This window comes from Anguilla anguilla, chromosome 15 (genome assembly GCF_013347855.1).
Source record: "Anguilla anguilla isolate fAngAng1 chromosome 15, fAngAng1.pri, whole genome shotgun sequence".
In the NCBI taxonomy this organism is placed as follows: Eukaryota; Metazoa; Chordata; class Actinopteri; order Anguilliformes; family Anguillidae; genus Anguilla; species Anguilla anguilla.
Genome location: NC_049215.1, coordinates 22,421,087 through 22,446,384, shown reverse-complemented (window position 1 = coordinate 22,446,384; position 25,298 = coordinate 22,421,087). Strand labels below are relative to the sequence as shown.

The following is a 25,298-nucleotide window of genomic DNA, read 5'->3' as shown; positions in this document are numbered from 1 at the left end:
CCATGATATTTAACAACGATTATAGCGATTTAAAATGCACATGCTGTTTTTAAAAATAAGTTAAAACTGAGGGGAATATGCAATAGCCAACAATTTCTTGATAGTTTTTTACTGCTTACATACTTAACAGTTTACCCTCTGTAGGTACTTGGGAGACAGTATGCAATTTTGTGTTTATTGGATCGATTTTAGAGCTGAACATACAGAGTGAAAAGTGTAATTTAATAACAACAAAGACATTTTGCTATGTGGCCTATGCATCAGATACGTGAAAACCTTTGAAATGCTTGTAAGACTCCATGAAGACAAACAAACGAACAAGGAAGTCATTTATATAGCTGTTCTATCACTTTCGATTCCTGGAAACTACCTGACTTGTTTTTACCGTCAAATAAACTGCAGAAGAACGAGTCTACCAAAAAGCAGACATTCGTTGGTAGCTGAGAGGTAAGTTTCCTCGCCTTCTCTTAAAGAAAGTTATGTTACCAATGGTTAGGCTAGCCTTTCGTCGTTTTCAGTGTTATTAAGGTTGCAAAAAGTATATATACTTTTATAAAAAGTAGGCTATATTCAGCTATAGTCTTGTGGATATCGCTTGTCGCTTATTTGCAGAACGCTTTTATTTTGTTATTTTGTTATAAATAAACAAACATCTTAAACATATGTAGCCTTTCATTATAGTTTATAAAGTGTTGGCAGGGGCGTTTCTAGCATTTCTTAAAGATTGAGAAATGCTAGAAGCTTCCTCCGGTGAGCTTCCTCCCCGTATTTCCAATAACGAGTAAATTGATTGTCAAAAAGATGAGCGCTGAACAAAAAAAATAAATAAATAAAATCCAGGGTTGTAGTCGAGGCTGCCCCAGCTGGCTACACCATTGGGTCTTCCAACTGTTTTATGTAGTCGTAGTGCAGTAATCTGACAATTAAAATGTTTTCGTGAACACTATTTGAACACAAAGTAGGTGATGTCCAATATGCAGTCACTTAAATTTTGAATTATGATATTCAAAGTTCAGTTGCTTGCTTACGGTGGATTCAGGTCTGGTTTTGGCCAATTTTCTTTCTGTATCTGCTGTAAGCATCTTTGTGACATTGTCTGTGTGCTATACGCGTAAAATCGAATTGATATAGTGTATAGTGACACATATAGTAGGCTAGATATAAATGTCTGTCAAATGTACATTTTATATACAGTAATATGCCTACACTCTCTCTCACACACACACACACACTCTGTATATAGAAAGTATGAGTGCATGTAAATTTATTTAAAGGGACCGTTCACTCAAAATAAAGCTATAATTCCACTTGGTGTTTTGAGCACCGCAAACGTCGGCACTATTTTGGTCTGTTGTATCCGGGTTTAGCTGCAGCAGATAACTGTAAAACTCATCAAATGTCAGCGAAACTACTTGGATGGATAGATAGCACTCTTGAGTAAGCGACAATATAGCTTTATTTTATTTTAGGGTGAACCGCCCCTTTAACATTCAAATATCTCTTAACATTGTACCATTTTCAGAAGGGCTCTTTGTAGTTCTCTCCTCAGGTATTTTAGCCGGCGACCATGAATGAGAGTACGTTGATCCCCGTTGATCATTCCACTGCACAGTTCCTTGCCCAGTGTGGTGAGGTTCTGATCAATGTTGTGCAGAGAAAGTTTGGCATCTGCGCCGTTCTTCAAAACATAGAGAACAGCAGGACAGCCCAGATGAGCGGGGTGAAGCGGTGCTCAGTGCATCTGTCGGGCGGGCCTGAGGTCTCTGTGTGGAAGGACGACCTGACCACTCACCGCGTGGATGCCGTCGTCAATGCCGCCAACGAGCTCCTCAGCCATGGGGCAGGGCTGGCAGGCGCACTCTCTCGAGCTGGCGGGCCACAGATCCAGAAGATGAGTAATCAGTATATTAAAGAATTTGGAAAGGTAGCCACTGGAGAGGCAGTCATCACACCACCCGGAGCCCTCCCCTGTAAAGCCATTATTCATGCCGTAGGTCCGCACCTTTCCGATCGACCGAACACTGAAGAAGTTGCGAACGCATCACGTTTATTGAAACGTGCAGTTGAATACATCTTATATTTGGCAGAAAGAGAATCCTTCCAATCTGTTGCCATTCCTGCTCTGAGCTCTGGCCTGTTTAATTTCCCTCTCGATCGCTGCGCAGAAATTATTGTGAACGCCGTGAAAGATTACCGCTACGGTTCACAGCTTTCAGAAGTTCGCCTGGTCAATCATGACGAGCCTACAGTCTCAGCGATGGAGAAGGCTTTCAGAGAGATTCTGGAATCCAAGGCATCCTACAGCGGAGCTGTTAAGGATGTCAGAACCAGCGTGGCTGCTTTGCCATCATTGCAGATGGGCAGTGTCACCATGCATATCAAAACAGGGCACATTGAACAAGAGAAGGTAAGCCTATGTCATGTCACAGTGTCAGGGTACACGCTCATTATCGTGCTGACACACTTTCAGTTATTCAGTATGGCTATCTTGTATTTCAGAAATGTGTATCGACACAATCACTATACAGCACTACTTAGTCATTCAGGAATAGTTTGCCCAAAGGCCTAGGATAGGTATGGAGAAATATCGTACCTGTGGCACAGTTTTAGTGAGTTAACAGTTACAGAATGCCATGTGAGACCTTCCTGGTCTGTTCTTGCTGAAATGTATTTCTTCAAAAAAGGTGCTCTCTCTCTCTCTCTCTCTCTCTCTCTCTATATATATATATATATATATATATATAGAATCTGAAGACATGGTTTCAGAAATCACTGGTAAATGTAGTAAAATGAAATGAATGCAATTGTATTTCAGGTGGATTTTAATGTTTAATTTGACTTATTTTATAGGTGGATGTAATTGTGAATACAATATCTCCAGACCTTAATTTATTTAAAGGAGATGTTTCAAAAGCAATATTGAAAAAAGCTGGCAACAACATTCAAAAAGAGATACACGCATCACAGTTGACCAGTCAGTTTGGGGATGTCATTGAAACCAGTTCCCATCATCTTGATTGTTCTCGTGTATACCACACTGTTTGTGCAGTGATAGGAGATAATGGGTCTAAGGTAAGTTGAGATTATTCAGTATTTACCATTTAATTTTAAGGATGTTTTGAATAATAATGAATTCAATCATCCCATGACTAGTGAGCTGTTTATTTTTTTCATTAACTGGGTCATACGGCAGATGCCTATTGGTACTGTGTGTGTGAAAGGGAGTGTGTCTGGAAGTGGCCAATGTTTTGGGTGTTTGCTCTCATTTCCACATGCCATTTTTGATTTTGAGCATCTCTTCTGTACATCTGCTGAGAAAAGAATTAGACCTGCAAACAACCTGCAGTGTTCCAGGGGGCACAATACTTGGGTGTCCAGTTCAAATCCTGAGGGGACATAGCATCTGTAGGTTTTTGTAAATTTCCTTTTAATCCTCAGCTTATTGAGGCACTTGGAAGTGTATGGAGTGAATCAGTGATATAAAGTTGGCTGTGAACTGCTGAAACACACCAAGGCCAGCTGGCACTTAGGCCATCAAGACCGGATTCTGACATCCCCGATAGAGTTAATTTTGCTGCTTGAAACCTTGTTCATCCAGGATTGAAGCTCTGTTAATCTGTTTCCTAGATTCTACGTTCAGTTGTTAGAAAATGCTTGGACAAGGCAGTCAAGGGCAAGTACTCATCCATCTCCTTCCCTGCCATTGGCACTGGTAATCTGGGCTTCAAAAAAGAGGAAGTCGCCAAATTAATGATAGGAGAAGTTGCAGATTTTGCCAAACAACACAAAGGACAGAAGGTGGATGTTTATTTTGTTTTGTTTCCCAGTGATTTGGGGAAAATAAAGGTAATATTGCCCTCTACTACTTCTTGAATTCTGCAGTTCTGAGTTGCTTTGGTCATGGTATAGGCTTGATATTCAATTTCGAGATAGATCACGGTATATTTATAAGCACGCAGGAAAAGGATTGTATAAAACACATTAATAGCATTTATTCTTTATGACACTCTTACTCAGGTTAACATCTATGAGTTTTTAGTTATTTGAACAAAGTTTGTTATAAAAAAGTTTTGTTGTTGATATTTATTGAAACAAGTCAGGTCCATTGTATTTCTACATGGCGATGGCATGTGGTTTGATGTCATTGCCATAGCTGAGACTACCCTGCAATCTTTGTTTCATTCTTATCTCTTTAACCCTTTTATCACATTTGTATCTAAATTCAAACTCAACCCATGTAAATTAGATTGAAAGAGAAACACTTTTCCAACCTTGTGTTCAAAGGCTTTTCAAAATGAGATGGCTTTTCACAAAGGAAAACAGTCCAGTGAATTCAGCACTGCTAGCAAAGGTATGTAAAAAGCAAGTAGCAAGAGTAAGTACTGATTAAATATTCAACACTTAGATTTCTTAAAGCGGTTAACGTTACTTTATTTCCATTAAACACCTTCGTTTTTGCACAATTATAGTTTTATCCAGATGATTCCTTGTTTTCCTTTGTACTGCATTTATATATGGCCTTGAGTGTCAACCTGACATTACATTCTGTGTTACATTCTGTGCTATTCCATAAAACAGGCAGAATAGGACTCTCCCATGTATGCACTATGTTCGCCAAATGCAGGACATTGTGCTTTATATTGTATTGTTGATTTTTAGAAATCTATCCAGTACCATCAGGCTCCTATGATGGTGGCCGGGCTCGCACTGGAGAACAACCATGCATTGAGCTTCGCAGTGCCTTCAAAGCAGATCAGAGGGAAGCGGCAAGATGGATTGCTGAAATGGTTTACTTGACCTCCAATAAATGCACCATACTTAACAACCACATCCTGTACTTTGGCCAGAAAGAGCATGCGGAGCTCCAGGACTTCCAGGCTGCTTTTGATTTGTCCATTCGGGAGTTCCTTAAGGATGGTATAGCTGGGGTGACCATCACAGGACCCAAGCTAGGAGTGCGGGAGGCTGCGCTGAGGGTGGAGGCTTTGTGCTGTGAGGCCCAGGAGGAATTTGCCCGGACCGAGGAGAGCGCCATGATGCACAACGTGGTCCGCTGGAGGTTCACTGAATTCCCCGGGTTTGAAGAACCGGAAATCACTGGCACTTTGGAAAGGGCCCTCCTTGCAAGATGTGACACTCTGACCATTGAAGTGGACGGTTGCGATCTCCAGGTTTCCCTCAGAAAAATGGAGGCAAAACATCCCAATGGGAGGGGCTGTCATATTGATAGGAAATGTAAGTGAATGTGGGTTTTGTGGTATTGTGCAGGCTGTGTCCGTCCTGTAGTTCCCCCTCAATCAACTGTACCTGTTCTTTTTTCCAGGCTTGTATAGAGACAATCCCATGGACCTGAAATTCCATAATGGGTCCTTTTATCAAAGGACGGTGGTAGATCTTAAGGCCCTTGGCTATGCAGATCAAGACTTTATTGACCTTGATGTCGTTAAGGTTGGTGACAATACTTAGCTCATTGTTTTTAGTTTCTCTTTCAAATTGTATTTTAAAGTACATTTTAAAGCATCAATTAATGATAGTGGTCTGCATCCTGACATTTACATTGCATGCATCATAGCTCTAGCAACACCCAGCTGTATAAGGTGATGCCTCTGCCGTTACAGATTGAGAAGGTGGAGAACCCTCTTCTGAAGCATCATTTCCAGCAGAAGGAGAGACAGGTGTCCGGCAGTCCCAAGCGCCTGTACCAGCAGGTTCCAGCACAGTTCTGTGACCTGGTGTGCCGTGTTGGGTTCCAGAGGCAGTACTCCCCACCCAAGGGTACGACCAGGTCCTCTTTACAAACCACTAACAGTAACCACTTAAACGACTAAGAAGCAAGCATTCATAGGATCAAATGAAATATTTCTTGCCTGCTTGTTCGCTGTTAGTTACAAATATTTTCAGTGCTAAGTGTGAATTCTCTCATCACCCAGAATTTGTGTGGCACTTCTGATAAATGATGGGTAGGATGTATAAAATTACTTCCAATTTGGTGATACGATTTAACATTTATTTTAAAATGTATGCATGTATATATTACTATGTGCAATACAAAAAGTAGTACAAATATTCATTGTTTCAATGTACTTATTTTACGAAATGGAATACAAGTGCAGGTTCATTATCTTTGGGTGTGTTTGTTATCCATTGAGGGATAATTTATTAATATTCGTTAATACCATTTAGGAAGACACAGGGCATCATTTTGAAATATGATGTCCAATTTGTTGATAGCCTATCCTCTAGCTTGCAACCACCATTGTAACAAAGTACAATTTCCACAGGTAAATTCCAACTATGTAGGTAAATTGCAGTAGTTTACTCTTTTATTGTTTTCTTATTATGTAATGCTCCTTCACTCTAGCCTTTGTTTTGTTTTAGAGCAAAAGTATGGAGCTGGAATCTATTTCGGTGGCAGTTCGTCTACAGCGAGGAAGCTGGCAGAGCACTTGGAAAACGAGGAGTACATGTACATTTTTCAGGCGCAGGTGTTGACAGGAAAGGGCACCATGGGATCACCTGACCTAATCATTCCTCCTGCCCTTGGCTCAGACCCCCTCTGTCGGTATGACAGTGTAAACGGTGGCAGAGACACTCATGTCATCTTCAACAGTCACCAGGCTCTTCCTGTGTATCTGCTTACATGCAGAAAACATGTTCAATAAGGTACTTCCCTGTAGACATGGCGCATGTGGTGCATAGCTTGAAATAATACAGTGAACAGGGAGTTTGGTGTGCAGGCTGAAGACCAAAATGAAAAATATGAGAAAGATTATAGAATTTGAAAATGGTCACTGTGAAAAACAGGTTTATCTAAAATAGTATAGACTGCTGACCCTTGATATTATTTTTTTTTAACTTAAATGTTTTAGAAATGCCTCTCAACCAACAGCCTAATAACCCCTGGAACAACAAGTGATTGAAGTTCCAAGACATTTAGTATCTAGGGAAGAACTGTTTTGAAGTGCATATGATTTCATTTGACGTTTTATTTGTTTTTGGATTCCTTTTTTCCTTTAGAAATAAATCAGAAATGGGAGCTTGGCTCACTGAAGTTAGCATATTGCATAGTTTTATGTATCTAGTTGGCAAACATTTTGCAAAACATTTTTCTTATGTTTATCAAGAAATTACTTCTTATGATTGTAATAGATTTAAATGATTTCTGGTAAATGGATTAGAGCTCTGTGTAAAGTGTATTTCTCTTATGGTTATATTCTGAATGATTAAATTAGACAATCCTGGTTTTATGGTTATGAAATTAAACCTCAGTATATGGCCATTACATCTTAATCATACACCTGTAAGTGAAAAGACTTTCTTGTCATGACATAATGTCAATATATAAATTTTAAATAAATAGCTAAGTACCAAATAGCCTTTTTTGATCAAATGACATAGAATGTGTATTTGTGGGTCAACTAACTTTATTATAGCCTGTTATCCAACTGTCTTTTTTTTAATTGAAAATATTGAATATAGAAAACAGCCATCAGTTTTCATATATGTACAAAGAAGCACACATTAATGTAATCAGCAGTATGCAATATGCAAAGTGGCTTAACAGCCCTACAAATACAAGCTAGTGCGTCATTATCCTTTCATGAAATACCTATAATGTCATGCTAGGTGTACTGCTGCATAGTTTTCTTAAGGAATGCAGTGGAACAGGGGCAGCAAGTGCCACCCCAAACCAAGCTATCTTCTGCTGTGTTTCAATATCTTAAATTGTTGTACCCATATGTCTGTCTAAGTCAGGTTACATATTTAAAACCATTTTTTTTTTTTAACTGTACCTTATACAGTCACTTGGAGGACCATTATGCAACTCATGCCCAATAACAAGATTGACAATGAGAACAATACTGTATGTGCCTTGGACAATTTCTTTTTGGCGTGATCCACTTATTGGTAGAGGAATTCCCTTATCATAAACCAGTGTACTGAAAATAAAATAAAAATCACACTCAGTTTACTTTTCACAGATGTTGATGTTTTATTTTGTAATGTCTTTTATATAGAAACCTACTGTATCTCCCAGGACCTGAGATGACACGCAAACAATCTAGTACATAAGAATAAGTTACATAAACATTGCCCTGAGGCGATTGTAAATCTTTCAACTAAGTAGGCATGTTTTCATGACAGACTTTGTAGATTGTATAGTACGCATAGTGCCAATGTACAAGCATAAAAGGACACAGAAAATGTATGTGTGAAGTAGTGGTTCAATTTCACTGGCTCTGCACCAGGGAGTTGTCAAATTCATGTTCAAATGCAACATACTGCTGCAGTGACTTTGAGCTACGGGCTTCACTGAAACGCCTCCATTAGGAGTTCGACTAGGTTTATAGTGCTACTATAAGCATGTCATCCTGGACCTAGGATCTATTCACAGCACATAATGTAACAGCAGAAAGTGCACTTCCTCTGGAATGCTGGTTATTGCAAAAAAAAAAAACCTTGCAAATCCTTGGAGTCAGACAGACAGACGGATCTTTTCTCAAAGTGGACCTGAGCCCTCCTAGCGTCACATTGACGTTCCCACGCTTATTTAAACAACTGATGAAATCTACCAGCGACTGCGACTGTTCCTCCCCCTCGACGCATACTACATGTATAAAATTACATATAAACTACATTTCTGATTTTTTTTAAAAAAAACAATAATAAATACAGCTTGCTTTTCTGCTGGTGTAAAATGCAGTGGGCCTGCTCTTGGGAGGAATATGCTTTTGAATGTTGGGACATCTTGAAGTTTGAATTGCGACGCCACCGCCACCCCTGTCCTTTTCACTCGGTGGACTCGGTCACCTCCACCCCGTCCACCAGCAGGGTGTGGATCAGTCCGTCCCGTTTCTTCCCGCTGCTCACGGCCTTGATGCAGCAGTCATGGTCGGCCACGGTGAAGTGCGTCTCCGTGCCGTCCTCCACAAACTCGCCCTGTGCACCAAAAAAAAAACAGGGTCAGGGCCCATTTTAATTAGAGCCCTAATGCAGGGTTGTTTGCCCATGTTTCCCCTTAGGGAAATGGAATAAAGTGCAATGCATTATACATTTGTGGAAATTTTGGAGAATATGATGAATTTATTTCACAGCAGTGTATAATGCTACATCTTAAATTGGCAGTAATTTGCCATGGTTGAGAATATGCTTGCAAGGCAATGCAGAGATGTTGCAGTTAATAAATTAATGTGTCCCATCATCTGGGTTTACCAGCTGAGAAGGTAGCAACTCTACAGAAAGCTTACCGCAGTCTCCATTTTTTGACCATTGCACCATATGTCCATCGTGTCTTTCTCTGTCAAAAGAGATTGCAAAATTCAATTGGCTCTCCAAGCAAAAAGGGCAGCTGAAGACTTTATAACCACAATGTGTTTCAGAGCTATGTTTATAGGTACTTATCAGACGCTCGTATCCAGAGTGACTTACACAGCTTTTGCATTTTTATATAGCATTCATTCATACAGTTGGGTATATACTGAAGCAATTTAGGTTAAGCAAATTACTCATGGGTAAATCGTGACTGCAAATGACTAGTTTTCTATGGGACAGACCTGGCTACAGTCCACAAATATACCCCCAATAAAGTAAACATATATATATATATACTGTATATATATATATATATATATATATATATATATATATATATATATATATACACATACATACATACATACATACAATTTAAAAGGCCATTATTAGGTAAAAGTGAAAAGGTGGTCTTGTATCAAAACTTGTGATGGCAGCCTTAGCCTGGCTGAAGGGTTTAACTATTAACATGCAAAAGAAATACAGGAAACTAAGGTCGCATTCTTCTGTAGCTGATCTGTGTTTCATTTGTGTGCATACAGATGTGCAAAAGATGATCCGGCCGGCTCATCCTCTTCAGTGAGCCCACTGCTTCAGTCAATCCAACCCTTTAAATGTAAGTGGTCCTGAACAATCCAACCCAGAAGAATACATCCTGAATTCTTCCTCACATCACCAAGGTGGCCACTATGGCACGGAAGGGAGGGGGTTGAAGTGAGATTGTCCCTACACGTTAAAGCACTCATCATGACACCATGCTATCACAGGCACTACAAATCTCTTACCTAGAACTATCCTGCAGTCAACACCATCAAGGTTCAGCACCCACGTACTGGTGACTTTGGCTCTGTTCTCCATGTATTTTTTGAGGCTCTTGCCATTGATCTCCAAGGTGTATTCGTAAGCAAAGCCACTGACTGCATCGATGTTTATCGTTGCTTTGGTTTCCGTGCCCCCAACAGTGAAAGTCTCTTTTCCCACAAGTTTGAACATCCAGTCCCTTCTCACCACTTCCTGTAAATTAAAAAATATAAACAAGTTCATTTGAATACTTGCATACAAATGTTACAACATACAGTTACTAAATGTAGTCCATGGATTTGACAAATCCGTGCCCCTCTGCCTGTATTTCGGAATTGAAGAAGCACATGTACAGTGAAGTGAAATGAGACTATTTGATTGTAAATACAGGACCACAGTATGGCTAAAAATCTTGCATACTGTAGTATGCCTTTAATGTATAATTTTAATTACATTTTCAAAAATATCACAAAAAGACATCAAATCAACAATACACTGAGATATAAAAACATAAACATAAACATAAAAAGGCAACATAAGGAAAATGAAAGAAAAACAATAAAAAGGTTAAAGTCTCAAAAGACAAATCTGATTTTGTCAGACTGTGTCACATGATAGTGATTACGTGCACTATAAGTATGCACTTTGTTGCCCGTTATGTTGTTCTTTTGCACCGAGGAAAGTCGCATGGACTGAACCGTTTGCTTTTTGCTTTATTCCACCTTCCGCTTTGCACCTTGTTTGAATTTTTTGCACTTTGCCTCCTGGAATTTTCTAAATGGATTTAAAAAACATGATATTTTTTCTAAAAACTGACTTTCAAGTAATTCTTTTAAATCCCAGTGTGCTGACTCCACTTCGCATCTAAGTGCCCTATAAGTAGCCTGGTCATTGTGTTTAAATTTCATTCACCAGACTTACAGTGCCAATCTGAGAAATCAGCTTCAATAGCCTCAAAAAGAGGGGGGCTTACCTTTCCATCAATGTAAATGACGCGTTTTCCCGTAGTGGTGCCGTGCTCAAATTCGATCCTGTGAACGCCATCGCTCAACGCTACTTCCCAAACGCCCACCAAGTCCCCAGACATCCTGTTGTGATAGCAGTGTTTGCATGCCCGAAAGAAGTAGTACAAGACACGGGGTAACTTAATATATTCCAGTTGTATTCACATGTTTTTTCAAAGATGTTGTACAACATTACAGTAACACAGCACAAGCGATCCTTGCCACTTGCATTCATTGATATAGCATGACGACACTTCTGGACCGGAGCAAGTTACACGCTACACATTATCCGCTCTGTTTGCGCTCCCTCAGCACAAAGTGAATTAGTGCTAATAGAGGATTAATGCCATCACACTAGCTATATAGGGACCAACTGTCACAAGCAATTCAAACGCTGTGTGTGCGACACAGAATAATGCCTTTTCTGTTAGAGACTGGTAAGACATACTCTAAATATTTCATCATTCTCTACAAAAAAGAAACATTAAGTCCAATTTTTAAGAAATTAATATTTAGTTATTTTCAGTTAGGAGTAGAGAGTGAACTGTCCCCTCATTCCATTAACTAACTGTAATGTATGCACCTAGATTTATAATAGCTACATAGTTTTATTACAGTGCACAGCTGGCTGTTTATTAAGTGTGCGAAAGAACTAATATAACGCAAGTTAACTATTAATCCATCCATCCATGATCTATACCGACTTATTTCTGGTTAGGGTTGCGGGGAGTGCTAGAGCCTATTTCTGCGTACATTAGGCGGGAGGCGTTACACGCAGAATAACTGTTTCGCTGCCCTGCTACATTTGACATTGCATAAACAGTATATTGATGCCATATGACCAGCGCATTATAACGTTACATTGTATATGCTTGAATTGGGTAAACATGTGAGTGTCAAGTCTTATTTCCCTTTAAACAAGTGGGAAATGAAACCAGATTAATCACCGTAGTTAGAGGATTAGCACCTATTTATACAGGGCTTTCGCAGAAAATACAAAACTCCATGCCATGCAGTATGTGTTATTTTAGTAACGTTAGTTGACCATGACTTGTAATTAGCGTTACGATCCTTGTTATTAAGTTACTCGACCAGATAAAGCCAGCAAGACTAGTTTTAACACCACCTAGCTACATTTCCAGCTTTCTATAAGAAAAACAGTCACGTTATAATCTTTGCATCACGTATAAAGCAGCCTTACCTGATTGCTTGATGCAGACAGATCCAATACCACTTTTAATTCAGTTTAAATAAGAATAACTATCAAGTTGGCAAAGAGCCCACGATCTCATATTAGTGTTTAAGATTTGTCACTGCGACTGAAACTGTCACTATGGAAACCGGTAAAAGAGGACCTAGTTAACCCGTGCTAGCAAAGACTTCTATATCTCGTCATTAATGTAAGTCCATAAGATTTATTGTATGCTCTCTTCGCCTTCGTAGCACTGCAAAGTGCATTTAAACCAAAGTTTGTTTTCAACCACTCACAGAGTTGTTGATTATTAATATTTTTGAAGAGGATCGAGCCCAACGACGACTTAACACTACGTTAAAAAAAATCTCGCGAGACACGAGTACACCGTCTGCGTCACCCACTACAGCGTCACCTCGTTTGCTAGACGCGAATTTGCATCAGCAGCTCAATTCGGACCGTTTTTACGCAGGGCTTGCACAGATCTCGCGCATATTTTCTGAAATCTGCTTGGGCTGAATGCATCCAGCATTCTCTGCTTTTCTAGGGTTTTTCATCCTTGTGTAGCAATCTGAATAGCTGTGATTGGCCACATATAGATCTCTCTGCGTGTACACCACAGACCGTCGAAGAAAAGTACAATCAGAGATTCGCAACAAACATTTTCTAAGATTTTGCATCGTTGTAACTATTATATCCTGAAAATATACATTTAATCTGTATATACTATCTGTGAAATTTTACATTTCAGTACAAGTCTGTAAAATTTGTATTCCAAATCCATTGTTTAGTTCAGCACCTATCAATTATATCTTGCAACCACTCAGAGGAAATATAGGCGGGACAGTTAGCGTCGCCCAGGCCTATTGGTAGAAATCAAACGAATCAGGATCCACCTTCCGGCTTATGTTGGTTTCAAACCTGTTTTAGTAAAGGGTCGACGTTAATTGCTAGCTAACTAGCATGTAAGTATAAGCACAATGAAACTCAAACAATCTGGCGAATTTTTATGACCAGGAATCAAACCATTCAAACTATCTAGATGAAGTTTTTGCTTTATTGCTAGTCTAATAAATTGGTAGCTTTGCTCCTCTCGTGTTAAATTAGCTACCTCGCTAACCAAATAGCTAACACGCATTTTGTTGTCGTAAGCAATGTCTGTTGAATCTGTTGGATAGGTCAGCTGTAACTACCAGATATGGGGCAAATGATATTCGTAGGACAACAGATTATCTATCTGGTTATTGAATTGTGTATTGTATCGATAACTAGTCTTTTTTTTTTTTTAAGCTATTACTAGTCAATTTATTATCGTTCTCAGGACCTCATTGGCGTGTTCTGTACGATTTGCGAATAGATCTTAACGTTGACGTTCGCAACCTTTTAACGTTTACCATTAAATGTTATGTTATGCAATGACACACATTTGTAAAGTGTGACAGTTCAATGTACAATTATAGTTAACAGCAGTTAACTAAACTATATATTAACATATGTTGCAACAAAAACATGGCAACAGATGTAACAAAAACGTTAGGTCATCTGCATCCGAGTGAGTTTGCTAACGTTTTCTGAATGTAACTCTGGGTAATGCATTCTATTTGTGCCTAAAACAGCTCTCATGTCCACAGGTGGAGGAAGAGACATGGATCAGGTAATGTTTACTCAAAGTTTTGGTACTTTTGGCTGCTAGTTTCCTAGGTCACCTAAGGCTGAATTGTTCAATTGATAGATGTTTTCTGTTTTGTCCGCCCAGCCAGCTGTAGGTTTCAATAGCACGTCCAGAAACCTGATGCTCTTTCCCAGCTAGAGGAATGAGGGTAGGGAGAGTGAGCACGCAGTAGCCAGGCATGTTAAGAGTTGTTATCCTTCATGACTGCATAAACACATTCTAGTTTCAAAGTAATGAGTAGTCTTAATTGAGAAGACTTAGGCCTAAGCCAGGAGAGATGGACAGGAAGAATGTGAACTGTGTTATGCAGCCAAGAGAGAATACCTACGTATATTTGTGGACCTGCAGTCAATTCAAGGTAAAACCTGTCCCCACATGACACATTTCAGGAAGTGTGGGCTGTCATAATTAGGCTGTCATCTTTTTTTTCTCACTAAAATGAAACTAAAAATGAAGCATGTCATTCAAATTTTCATTCAGTTTAATCTTAAACTTGAGATGTTATAATATTTTGTTGTATTTGCTATTATTATTATTATTATATTATTATTATTGTTATTATTATTTTCAGCTATGTAGCATACTTTTCGTGTTTGTGCTGGCAATGGTGGCAGGTTGGTATTGACAAGTGATAGTCAACCTGGCTTAGATAAATTTTGGGGAAATGGCTTGCATTTATCTGAAGTCATGTTTGCTTTGGCTTTTACGTGTGTTAATCCATGCGGTTTAAAGCATAGCGAATCTGGCTATGATTTTGAAGACCAAAATTTCCTTATGCTGGGTCATGCAGCTGCAAAAAGAGTTATTTGTTTCTGAATCCCTGCAGCAGGAGCAGACAGAGTGGGACGCAGTGAACAGACACCTCCAGCACCATGGCTTCAAGCCAGTTCACTTCACTGATCCAATGGAGAACAAGAACCCTGCAGGTACAGTACAGCTTTTTTGAACAAACACGATCTTTTTAAAATGCCTTATAACATAGTGTCAAAAGCATATAACCTACATTTGATCAAGTACCATTTTAAAATATCTTTCCAAAACACTGCTGGTTTTTGTTTAATTAATCTCAGGCTATGTGCTGACTTGTGGATTAGCCATTAAGGATCACTCACTTTTTGATGTATTTGCATATGCAAGTTCTGTTATGCAAGCTAATTTGGAATTCCTTGAATTTTAATTTATTTTTTGCTTTAAACCACAAATCCTTGATTGCCCCATACCAGCCATTGTAAATTCACCAGGTTGTCAGAAATTGCTTATCTAAAATATCCTTTATTGCAACTAATATTTGTCTGGCCCAATACAAAACATACATTCATATTGTTTTTAAATGGAAAAAGTGGGCCATTTGGTTTACCGGAATTGCTTTAGTAAAATATCCAGCTGTATAAACTGATTGTGTGTAAAAAAAATAAATAAATAAATAAATAAATGTAGTGTGTACAGGTGTAATGTACTTTAACGTAATGCAATCTAACATGTAAATTTGAATTTCAAATCAACTTGTGGGTGTTTGTATGACATCTTTGCACTTAAGATTTAATACTGCAAATTAAAAATGGGTTTGAAAGCTTGAAACAAAATGGATTTAATTTAGTGTTCTAATCTTGCAGTTTGTTTCATGAACATATTCTAAAGCTGAAGACCCTCTAAGCTCTGCTGCTCTCAGTAGAAAACTGTGGTTAGAAACTTTAATGCATTCATTAAAAATATTTTTATTAATTTATTCATGTATTTATTGGAAAGGTTTTTTATTTTTACAGCTTTCAGACTATTAGGTTGTGGCTTTGTTAAGTTATGTTTTGTTATCATAGCAACCTATTAAGTTTTGTGGCTTGAGCTGTCCTTTTCGCATAATGCCACAGTGGCCAATCCCATTGTGCCCTTCAAGCTCTTCATTCTGTCTGATAAATAATTTCTCCTCAAGACCGGCGGACATCTGGCTCTTGATAATCTCTCTCCTCCACCCTGCCTCTCATGTTCCAATACCAGGTTGATTACTGCATTTCTGCAGAGCGCTTATGAATTCTCAGTGCTGCTTTACGTATGACTGGGAGTTGGAGGAGTATGTTTTTTTTATTGCACCACATGCCTTGTTGTCATGGCTATGAAATTTTATTTGTATGGAGCACACACCGATGCAATTTTTTGTATGTAATTCATGTAATTAAACGTGCTTTCATTAATGACTAAATGTTAAGTCAAGTCCTTATGAACTACCCTCTATTCATAGGGTTCTCCCAAAGGAGAGTCCTGCACCTCATGGGGCTTTTATATAGATTTTTAAAAATTGACAGTCAACAACATACATTAATGTGAGACAAAATTATTCATGGTTTTCATATTCTTGTTTTTACAATTAATTTGATTGATAATAATAGTAATAAACAATAATATTGTGAACAACAATACCATACTACTACTGCTACTACTACTAGTATTAATAATAATAATAATAATAATAATAATAATAATAATAATAGTCATCATCATTATAATCATAATAAAATGTATGTACCCTTTCACAATTGTCACTGGCTCTCAGATTTGGTTCTTCTGGAGAAGAAGGCTGCCACAGAGATCAGGCTGATGCTGAAGACGATGGTGACGGATTCTGAACGCAGACAAGCCCTGATCCAGGAGCTCATCCAGTCCAACAGCCAGTTAAAGTAAAGCCGTCTTCCCTCTATCGTCCTCTGCTGTGTTTTACACACACGTGTACTGAAATGTCTGCACCGTTACCCTCATCTGCTGTCCTACCTACCTCAGTTACGGGGTGTCCGGCAGCCAATCAGTACAGTCCATAACTCTTGTTTTTGCACTTTTAGCATATGTTATGAAGCGGTTTGCTTATGAAGCAAACTGTTAATAACTACTCAGCAGCACTTGCTCCCTGCTTTGTATGGAGGGGAAGAATCATAGTCTGTTCTCCTGATGTTAATCGTGACTACCTGTTATGTACATAAGTACTGTAGACTTATGCAATTAACAGAGCAAGTGAAGCTCTTATTGTTATTGTAACTCTGAGAAGATCAGACTCAGTTCGTTCCCTGGATGGTGATCCGCCCTGATATTCAGTAATGCAGATTGTCCCCTGTAGGCCAGATGTCTGGGGTCTCCATCAGCCTATTGTTTTCAGAGTGCGAGGAGACCCCTGTGAGCTGACTCTTGTGTCAGCCACCTGCTGTCACACGATACTCACTGAGAAGAGGAGGAGCACAGCCCGCCCATGCATGACTCAGGGATCCCACCTGTCAGTGTGGATCCATTCCGCCCCCAAGCACCGAAACAAATCAATTGCAGTATTTTTCCGCACAATTTTAGAGATTAGATTTGAGGTTGGATCGGCAGGCCCAGAATCAATTGTTAGAATATAGAATGTGGTCAGAGCCATGCTATCAGAGGTTACTGTAAAATGTCATCCTCGCATATGTAATGCATAATGTACACTGTAAGTTCATACTATCCCTGGTGACTCATTCCCTGGATGTGCTTATGAATTTCAAAAGGTTACGAACATGGAGACTAAATATTTTCTACTTTACATATTCCTATGATCAGAAGTGGCTTGATGGAGAAATACGGTTGTGCACATAAGGTACGCACCCTCACAGTAGAGTAGACCTGTTCTGCTAAGTCTGTTGGACTGAGTGCATGCAGAAACTCCAGAGAGGGAAGCAAAAAGAGAAAAGTAAGAGAGACAAGGGATGGGAAATAAAATGACTCAGATCTTGAGCTCCAGGTGTGCGTTGGCCTTGCTGTGGGCGGTTGGGTCAGCAGGTGTCTCCATGCTCCACGCAGGGAGGAGGTCCAGCAGCAACAGGCTCGAGCGGCACAGCAGGCCCAGAGGGCCTCCGAGCTCCAGGCACTCCTGGATAAAGTGAAGGCCAAGGTCCAGGAGCTGGAGGACAGCTACATCAGCAAGGCCGCGCAGCAGCACGTCCAGGTCAAACAGCTGCTGCAGGACCAGAGAGAGGCGGAGGTACTAAATATCATCCTAAATCACCATCCTAAATATAGGGGCTTAAGATCACACTGTTATTGAATCTGAGGACCACGGCTTAAATCAGTAAAATTTACCAGTCCCATGAATTTGTTACTCCGTATAAGGGACGAAAGTGTGAATTCTTTAGCGCAGTGGTTCTCAAACTTGGTCGTGGGGCACCACTGCATGTTGGTTTTTGTTCCAACTGCAATCCCGGGATTTTAACAAGCTGTTAATTTTTCTTCATTACAGTTAATTACACTTCATGTTTACAGGGATTATTTACCCCCCTAGGCCACATTGTCAGAAATTACTGCCTGTCATAAAGAATAAAAGTATTTTTTAGTCAATCAGTCACTCGTGTTAAGAACTGAAGCACTGAAGAAAGCCAACTGTGGCCCTGATATAGAGTGTGACATCATCTGCCTGGTAGAAACAGCGGCAGGCCCTGGAACAGAAGCTGACCGAGGAGAAAGAGGTCATCGCTCAGCTTCAGCGGAAGCTCTACTTTGCCGTCAAAGAGGAGGAGCGTCGGGTGGCCCGGCAGAACCAAGTCTTCCAGCAGATCCGTAAAAGGTCCGCCCGGGCCAACTCGCCTACAAACCAGCAGTGAGTACTGGCATGGTCGGTGGGCAGACTGCTGGAACTCCACCTTTTGAAGCAGCGTATTGCACATATCATGCTCTGTGCATTTGTTGTTTTATTTATCTGCAGGTTGTAAAGATATTTGACCTTTTCCTTAAACTTATAGATCCATTTTTCTCACAGAGTGATGGATATTATAGATGTCTATGAGGCCCAGATGCAGGAACTTCGTACAGAACTGAAGTAAGTTAATGGGTTATATTTTTGTCCAAAGCCTCAAGACTGGCTGATTGGCCTGAGCGTTCTAGTTCTGACACGCCTTGCCCCCATAGGGCACAAAAAGGAGACCCTGGAGGAAAAAGCCAGACTGACCCGCAGCTGGAGCACCATGCTTCCGATGTTTCTTCTAAAAAAGCACTACTGAAGGTAGCCCACTCACTCAGTGCAGTCTTGCATTTTGCATCGACGCGGTGTGGCAAAGACTTTCAATAAAGCATTGTCAATTCAAACTTCTAGGGTACTCAGTGCAAGTTTGGAAAAGTATTCAACATTTTCATTCTAGCTTCTAAGCCTTTTAAAATACGGTGAAGTTGTAATAAGCACAAGCTCTTAAAAATTCCGCTGCTCAATACTACTTCCTTAAGCTGAGGTATTTTTATTCTGGGAAATATTGCCATAAAATGGCTTGAGTGTCTGAACTGTGTGGAACCTCAAATGTTGTCAATTTTCCTGCCAAGTCCTACCAAGACCAGCTGAAAGAGACAAAGGCCCAGAAAGAGGAGCTGAGAGGTGAAATCCAGCGTCTGAAGCAGGATTTGGAGTCCAGGTAGATGCTAACGGCAAATATTTCAGTTGCTTGCATGTAATGAACTTGCCATGCTTCATTGCTTGTGCAGGTTAGTGATGCCAAGTTATTTATGGTAGAACCATAACCGTGTAACCTTTGTCCAGTGTTTTATGACTGCTCGTAACAGTATACCCATCTCACTGTGCTAAATTGTTTTTCGAATGTATTTTATAGTCATTCTTACATTTAAAAGCCAGTGTAAGGAGTGGTATGTAAAAACGTAGCGACTTATAAAATCCATGTGCCATTTGCTTTTCAACGACTACTCAAAAGGTTCCATTTAAAATCTCCGAATGAATAAATGGAAGTATAAAGTATGCAGCGATATTAATTATACTGATTCAGTTCCTTTAGTATTTATCATGGCAGTATTCATTGGCACTAGTTGCATTGCTTCAGTGTGTAAACTGAGTGAATTGTACGAGGAAGAGTAAGAGTCCATCGGTCCTTGCTCAGGTACAGTATCTCTGTGGTAGTTGAGTTGAGTTTGGCCTTGTTCCCCCAGGCCCACTGTGAAGGAGCTCAAGTCCTGCAAGCACCAGCTGAAACGGATGGAAAGAATTGTCCAACAGAACAAGTGAGACCTGACCTCTCACCTTCTCATTTGGGGACCTGTGGTCAGCCAATCTCCTGCCCAGATTTAGACTTTGAAAGCAGCATGCCACCAGACTTTGCTCTTTGCATAACAAGTCCAAGGCATCGATACAGAGAATGTCAGAAAAAAGGTGATTTATAGTGATATATATGTCAGTGTCTATATTAGTAGCTAAAGGTCTTTTCCGGTGTTGTGCACCACCAGGTTGGCTACTGTAGAGGAGGCCAGCAGAGACGTAAATACGGAGGTGGAGAACATCGAGCACCTTCCGCCTCCTGTCTGCAGGACCTACCTCAAGGTGACCTCGCCTGACCCATAGATCCACTCCCACACCCATCGCCCTGACTCTTGCCTTAATGGAGTGGGCTGCACGTGATCTTGTATCTAACATATTTCTATATATCACATTCTGTCTTTATGTGACATATACCACTATTTGCAAAATTCAGGAGTCTGTATACGAAGTGTGCATTTCCGAATGTGGGATTCAGATTTGGACACGCCCTAATGTGTAGCTGCTACCTTCTTTATTTTGAATGGTTGTCTTTATTTGTAGTTTTCCCTCTTTGTGTCTTGTCTGGCTGTCATAGAGTGCCTGTAAGGAACTGGATGTCCAGGATCTCAGCCAACTAGTCCCAATCTTGAAATTACGAGCACGGCAAGCAGAATCGTCTCTTCGGCTCGTCAAGGTTGGGAGACAGTTCCTCATCTCTCGCCAGGAATGGGAGGAGGGTTGAAAATTTTACTGTTCTTAATATCATTTTTAAAGTTTTTATCTGTGACCATATTTGTAGTGTAATGAAATACAACAGACAAATGCTGAAGACAAGAAGCCAAAATGGAGATGACGACTTTAATAGATGTGTTACAAAACCATACTGAGGCTGACCATTAGGTGCACCGCACCCACCCAACCACAGAGTGGCAGGACTGGCTATGGGAGCCTCTCCAAAACTGAAAGGCCAAGGAAATGGGAGAAACCAAAATTTTGTTTCTGATTTGATTTAAATCGATACCTGACCAAACCTAGCCCTTCACAATTGATTTATAAGAAGTTAAGCCATCCAAGGAAAGATTTCCCTTGGTTAAATATATTTGAATTCGGGTATCATCTCCAAAAGTTTATTTTTAAATGGCACAGTATCCTGTGCATTTAGAATCTTTAAGGTTGTATGTCACATCTCTGCAGTACCGTAAAAGCCTGCATTCTATCGTCATGTGAAACCGTGTACCGGGGTGAACAGGACTTTCTCCGTTTGATTGGCAGATTCTCAGCGCCATTAGGACCACTCTGTGCAGCCCCAGGGCTCCATTGCAGCTGCACAAGCAGAGGCCCAGCCGTAACTCACCCAATGAGGCTACAGAGGGGGCGGAGTTTGAGGAGCTGCTCCCAACTGTAGAGATATGGGCAGAGCAGCTATGCTCTCTAAAGGTGGGAAGAGTACCGCTATTCATTTATGTCTTACTTGACAGTTTTGGCACTAGAAGGCCCCAGACAACTTTATAGAACTACAGAACCGAATAGTACTTTTAGTTTTGGTGTCATTGGTACATTTTACTATATTTGTGAATTAGAATTTGCGCCCACTTGTGGTGTTGACTGTTAAAAGGAGCTTCACTGTGCGCTGAAGAAGCTGGTGCAGAGGTTGTTACCATGGCAGCCAGTCGGAGGCAGCGTCACCCCCACAGATGGTGTGAGGGTGGCGGAGCTTCTGCTGATGGTGGAAACCCTGCTGGAGGAGACAGAAAAAAGCAACCCCAAGGTACTTTAAGCACTCATATCTCAGGACACGATAAGCAGGGAAGTTCATTTAGGTTAATAGAATGATCATTTCAGATAAAAAAGGATATTTTATGTGCCGTGAGCAGAACACAGAAATGTAAGCGGGAAGTTATTTAGAAATGAATAGCAGCAGTACTTTGTGGTGGCTCCCTCTGTGCACTTGACATTATACAGTGAGGATTATGGGTAATAGCTTGGTAAATAGATTAGCATCCCCTTCAAGTGGCAGATCATGCAGCTTCACAACACTAAGAGCACATTTCCTTCATGATGCAGAGCTCAAACAGATGATGGGTTATGATAATCTAGACGGTGCCTGCTACACTATTTTTGTCTTTCAATTATTGTTATTTTTCAGGAGGTCCGGAGCCCCACTAAGAACTCCCTCAAGTCCATGGTGTCCCACTTCCAGAAGCTGTTTGATGTCCGGTCCCTCAGCGGGGTGTACCCTCGCATGAACGAGGTCTACTCCAAGCTGGGGGAGATGACCAATGCCATGAGGAACCTTCGGGACATCCTGCAACTCGGTAGGATTCGCATCATCGGGGAATTATCCCACGCTGAGGCCCTTTTGGGTTAATTCTGCCTGGTTGGTTATAGTTGGGGGTTGAGTGGTGTTTTATACCTACCCTACAATGTTCTCTAAAAAGGTGACAAGTGAAAGAATCAGTAAAAATATTTAGTTTATTGGCTGTCCATGATGATCCAGGCTGTCAAAAAATAGTTCTTCAATAATTATGGTTTAGACAAGCCTTCCCCCCCCTGCTGGAGTCCATGCTCAGTTATGACCTTTTGGTGGTAAAATTATGAGGTCTGGACCAATGACTTTATAAACATTATACATTTTCATAGTTGTGAATAAGTGTTAAAATATTAATATAAATACTAATAAAAAAATTAAAAAACTTTGGATCAAATCATTTACCTAAAGCATATGAAGTGTATATGGTTGTAACTAGGGTGTTTGCATTGTCATAGATGACAGAGCGCCCCCTAGTGAGGTGGTGAATCAGGTGGCAAATCAGGTGGCAAAGGTTTCTTCCTCCACAAGCCTTACCATCAGCCAGGAGCTGCAAAGCCTGCTGGGAACCCGTGACATTGACAGGTAAAACCATCCCCTTCATAATCCTTCAGTGAAATCTGAATTTTAGTGTAGGTAATTGTTATGAGTCCTTTTGCCTGAGAAACATCTTTCTTCTGACACAGAACTAAATGTGTACTGATACTAAATGTAATTTCCAGCAGACATGCCTCAGTTACACTTTTGGAATGGATAATTATTAAGACTTATTTTATATAGCATTATTGTAAAACTACAGTACTGTTTTTTATGGGTCCTTGAATTTGAGTGATGGGTCCTTAAAAGGGCTAGATGAGCGCATGAGTTAGTGTAATGGGTATGGACGGGAATCCTGATGCGAGTTAAATTATGCCCATCTAGTGCCTGTTTTTAAAAATGAAATGCAGAATCGAAGGCTCGTGAGGTGCATGTGTTATTTGATCTCGGAGAACGTATCTACTCCTTAGCATCATACTAAAACTGGAGGAGCACGAGGAGTTCTTTCCTGCTTTCCACACGTTGGTCCAGGACCTGCTGCAGAATCTAGGTGAAGCTTTCTCCTAACGCTTTCCACACTGCGCTGCGGTTCAGTTTTATACAGAGCAAAAATGGGGCTCCACCCATCTTACATGTATGATAATCATCCCATTGTGTTTACATACCATTGAAACTGCTTTGTAAAATGTTCCTTTGGCTTTTAAGGATTGCCAAACTCAAAATCTGTGCCCAAGTAAACATCTTAACCTACTCAAGTGTGTTTGTCTCGTCAACAGCTATTTGTAACTATTACTTTGAATGGGTGTACCTGTCCCTGTGATACAATACTCTTGTTTTTCCAAAACAATAGGCCAATATCTATATGATTGATATCTTGTAATTGGCACATTAATAAAACCATTTCATCAGTGAATGGATCAACTTACTGTACCATCAAAACCTGATTTGGTTCCCTTTTAATGTAAAGGGTGCAAAATGACCTTGTCTTTTGTTGCTTTTTCAAGGTGTCCAGCACTTGGATGACATTGTGCCTGCTGTGTGTGAACTGAAATCAAGAGCAGATTGATTCTTTTCGGAGAAGTGGTCCAGTGGATATTTGGTTTTGAACATTCACTTGATAATATGTGAGAAATGTTTTAACAATATGAGTTTAAGAAATTCATTTTTAATAATGTGACTTTTTAGATGATTGTGCTCAATACATTTAGGATTCTCTTCTAATGGTATAAATAAACCCTTAAATGTAAATTTTAAAATGTAAATGTGTTAATAAATCACAACAGAAGCCTTATTTTATAATGAATTGTTTTATTTTTAAAGATACAATGTGAGGTTACAGTATAATGTATATTATATTTAATGTTATGAGATTGTCATGCAAGTCACAATAAGTTCAGAAATAGCTCAACAAGATGCAGAATCTTTTGTTTCTTTCACCCAGTGTACAGTAATTAGAGTGAATTTGCAGAGTAAAGGCTGCATTAATTTATTAATAATCGTTTTAAAGATAAATTAAACATGTTTCAATGTTCTTTTTTCATATATTTGAATGAATAAAATAGTGTAATGGTAATTATGTTTAGGAACAACATATATTACATTTTTAAGTTTTCTTTAAAAAAAGGCTATTAAAATGTTTTCACACTACAACATATATTAATCGGTGAACAGCACAGGTACATAGTTAAATCAAGTCAGTCATAAAGCTCAGCTATAACTTCATTAAAATATTTTCCTTGTAGATATGTAATCTTACATTGATATGAAGTGCATCTCAACTGCGAAAGTCTGATACTGCCATCTTGTGTTAGATGTGATTTATAGCCGCATTGTTGTGTATGATACGAGTTGCATTACATTACAGTCACTTAGCAGAGGCTTTTTCTCAGAGAAATATGCAGAAGTGGACACCATCAGTGTAACTCAATAAAAATATTATAAATATTGTAAAAAATATAAAAATTCAATCTCAAAAGTGAGATAATGCCACTTATGATAGCTTTGAGTTATAGCAGCGTTTCTGTGTGGCTGCATTCCAAAGATATGAGCTACGTGATCATAAGCTACATTTCATTGCAATCACATGATAGATACTTTTATCCAAAGATGTGTACAGATGTTTTTTTTTTTTAGTTTTTTTTTTTTTTTAAACAAATGTATTCATGCGATTGAACCTTTATTGCAGAAAATATACTCATACTTTAAGCATGTATTTGTATTGGGTATGCACCATTGACTATTAGAGATTTACTGATCTTTAAATCAGCCTGATGGAGCTAACTATTTACTTGGCCAATATTATCAGACCCAGAAAGAGCAATCATGTCAAAATATCCATAATATATTGCCACTTACCTCTTGAGGATCCAAAATATAAATACAGTGAATGTCATATCAATCAGTTAATAGTAAAAAATATTTCTATGAAATGTCTTCCCATAAAGGTGCTGAAAAGGTTTATGCAC

General features: G+C 39.6%; 3 protein-coding genes across 8 annotated transcripts; 2 read left to right on the top strand and 1 right to left on the bottom strand.

Annotated features, from left to right (window-relative positions):
• Positions 1 to 30: 30 nt before the first annotated feature.
• parp9 (poly(ADP-ribose) polymerase family member 9) lies at positions 31 to 7,975 on the top strand. 2 transcript variants are annotated; one of them, XM_035393887.1, is made up of 9 exons: positions 31 to 447; positions 1,538 to 2,407; positions 2,851 to 3,072; positions 3,628 to 3,846; positions 4,285 to 4,351; positions 4,660 to 5,235; positions 5,324 to 5,448; positions 5,619 to 5,775; positions 6,379 to 7,975. In XM_035393887.1, exons 2-9 carry the CDS (start codon positions 1,568 to 1,570, stop codon positions 6,660 to 6,662), a joined length of 2,490 nt encoding a protein of 829 aa, XP_035249778.1. In that variant the 5' UTR covers positions 31 to 447; positions 1,538 to 1,567; the 3' UTR covers positions 6,663 to 7,975. The 2 variants fall into 2 exon arrangements, with proteins under 2 accessions (XP_035249778.1, XP_035249780.1); XM_035393889.1 differs by lacking the exon at positions 2,851 to 3,072.
• Positions 7,969 to 12,731, bottom strand: faima (Fas apoptotic inhibitory molecule a). 2 transcript variants are annotated; one of them, XM_035393894.1, is made up of 5 exons: positions 12,319 to 12,731; positions 11,087 to 11,201; positions 10,098 to 10,326; positions 9,249 to 9,298; positions 7,969 to 8,940 (listed from the first exon to the last, which is right to left on the bottom strand). In XM_035393894.1, the coding sequence occupies exons 2-5, from the start codon at positions 11,198 to 11,200 to the stop codon at positions 8,791 to 8,793; spliced, it is 543 nt and encodes a 180-aa protein (XP_035249785.1). In that variant the 5' UTR covers position 11,201; positions 12,319 to 12,731; the 3' UTR covers positions 7,969 to 8,790. The 2 variants fall into 2 exon arrangements, with proteins under 2 accessions (XP_035249785.1, XP_035249786.1); XM_035393895.1 differs by having other exon boundaries at positions 8,791 to 8,940; positions 12,606 to 12,731.
• Positions 9,854 to 24,124, top strand: cep70 (centrosomal protein 70). Of its 4 annotated transcripts, XM_035393890.1 has the most exons (19): positions 13,120 to 13,274; positions 13,941 to 13,963; positions 14,066 to 14,339; positions 14,808 to 14,907; positions 16,527 to 16,650; positions 17,783 to 17,963; positions 18,400 to 18,575; positions 18,735 to 18,794; positions 18,884 to 18,977; positions 19,289 to 19,377; positions 19,904 to 19,975; positions 20,198 to 20,291; positions 20,584 to 20,682; positions 21,261 to 21,425; positions 21,604 to 21,756; positions 22,135 to 22,303; positions 22,755 to 22,881; positions 23,304 to 23,383; positions 23,838 to 24,124. In XM_035393890.1, exons 3-19 carry the CDS (start codon positions 14,259 to 14,261, stop codon positions 23,897 to 23,899), a joined length of 1,926 nt encoding a protein of 641 aa, XP_035249781.1. In that variant the 5' UTR covers positions 13,120 to 13,274; positions 13,941 to 13,963; positions 14,066 to 14,258; the 3' UTR covers positions 23,900 to 24,124. The 4 variants fall into 4 exon arrangements, with proteins under 4 accessions (XP_035249784.1, XP_035249781.1, XP_035249783.1 ...); XM_035393893.1 differs by lacking the exons at positions 13,120 to 13,274; positions 14,066 to 14,339 and adding an exon at positions 9,854 to 9,928; XM_035393892.1 differs by lacking the exon at positions 14,066 to 14,339.
• The last annotated feature ends 1,174 nt before the right edge of the window (positions 24,125 to 25,298 follow it).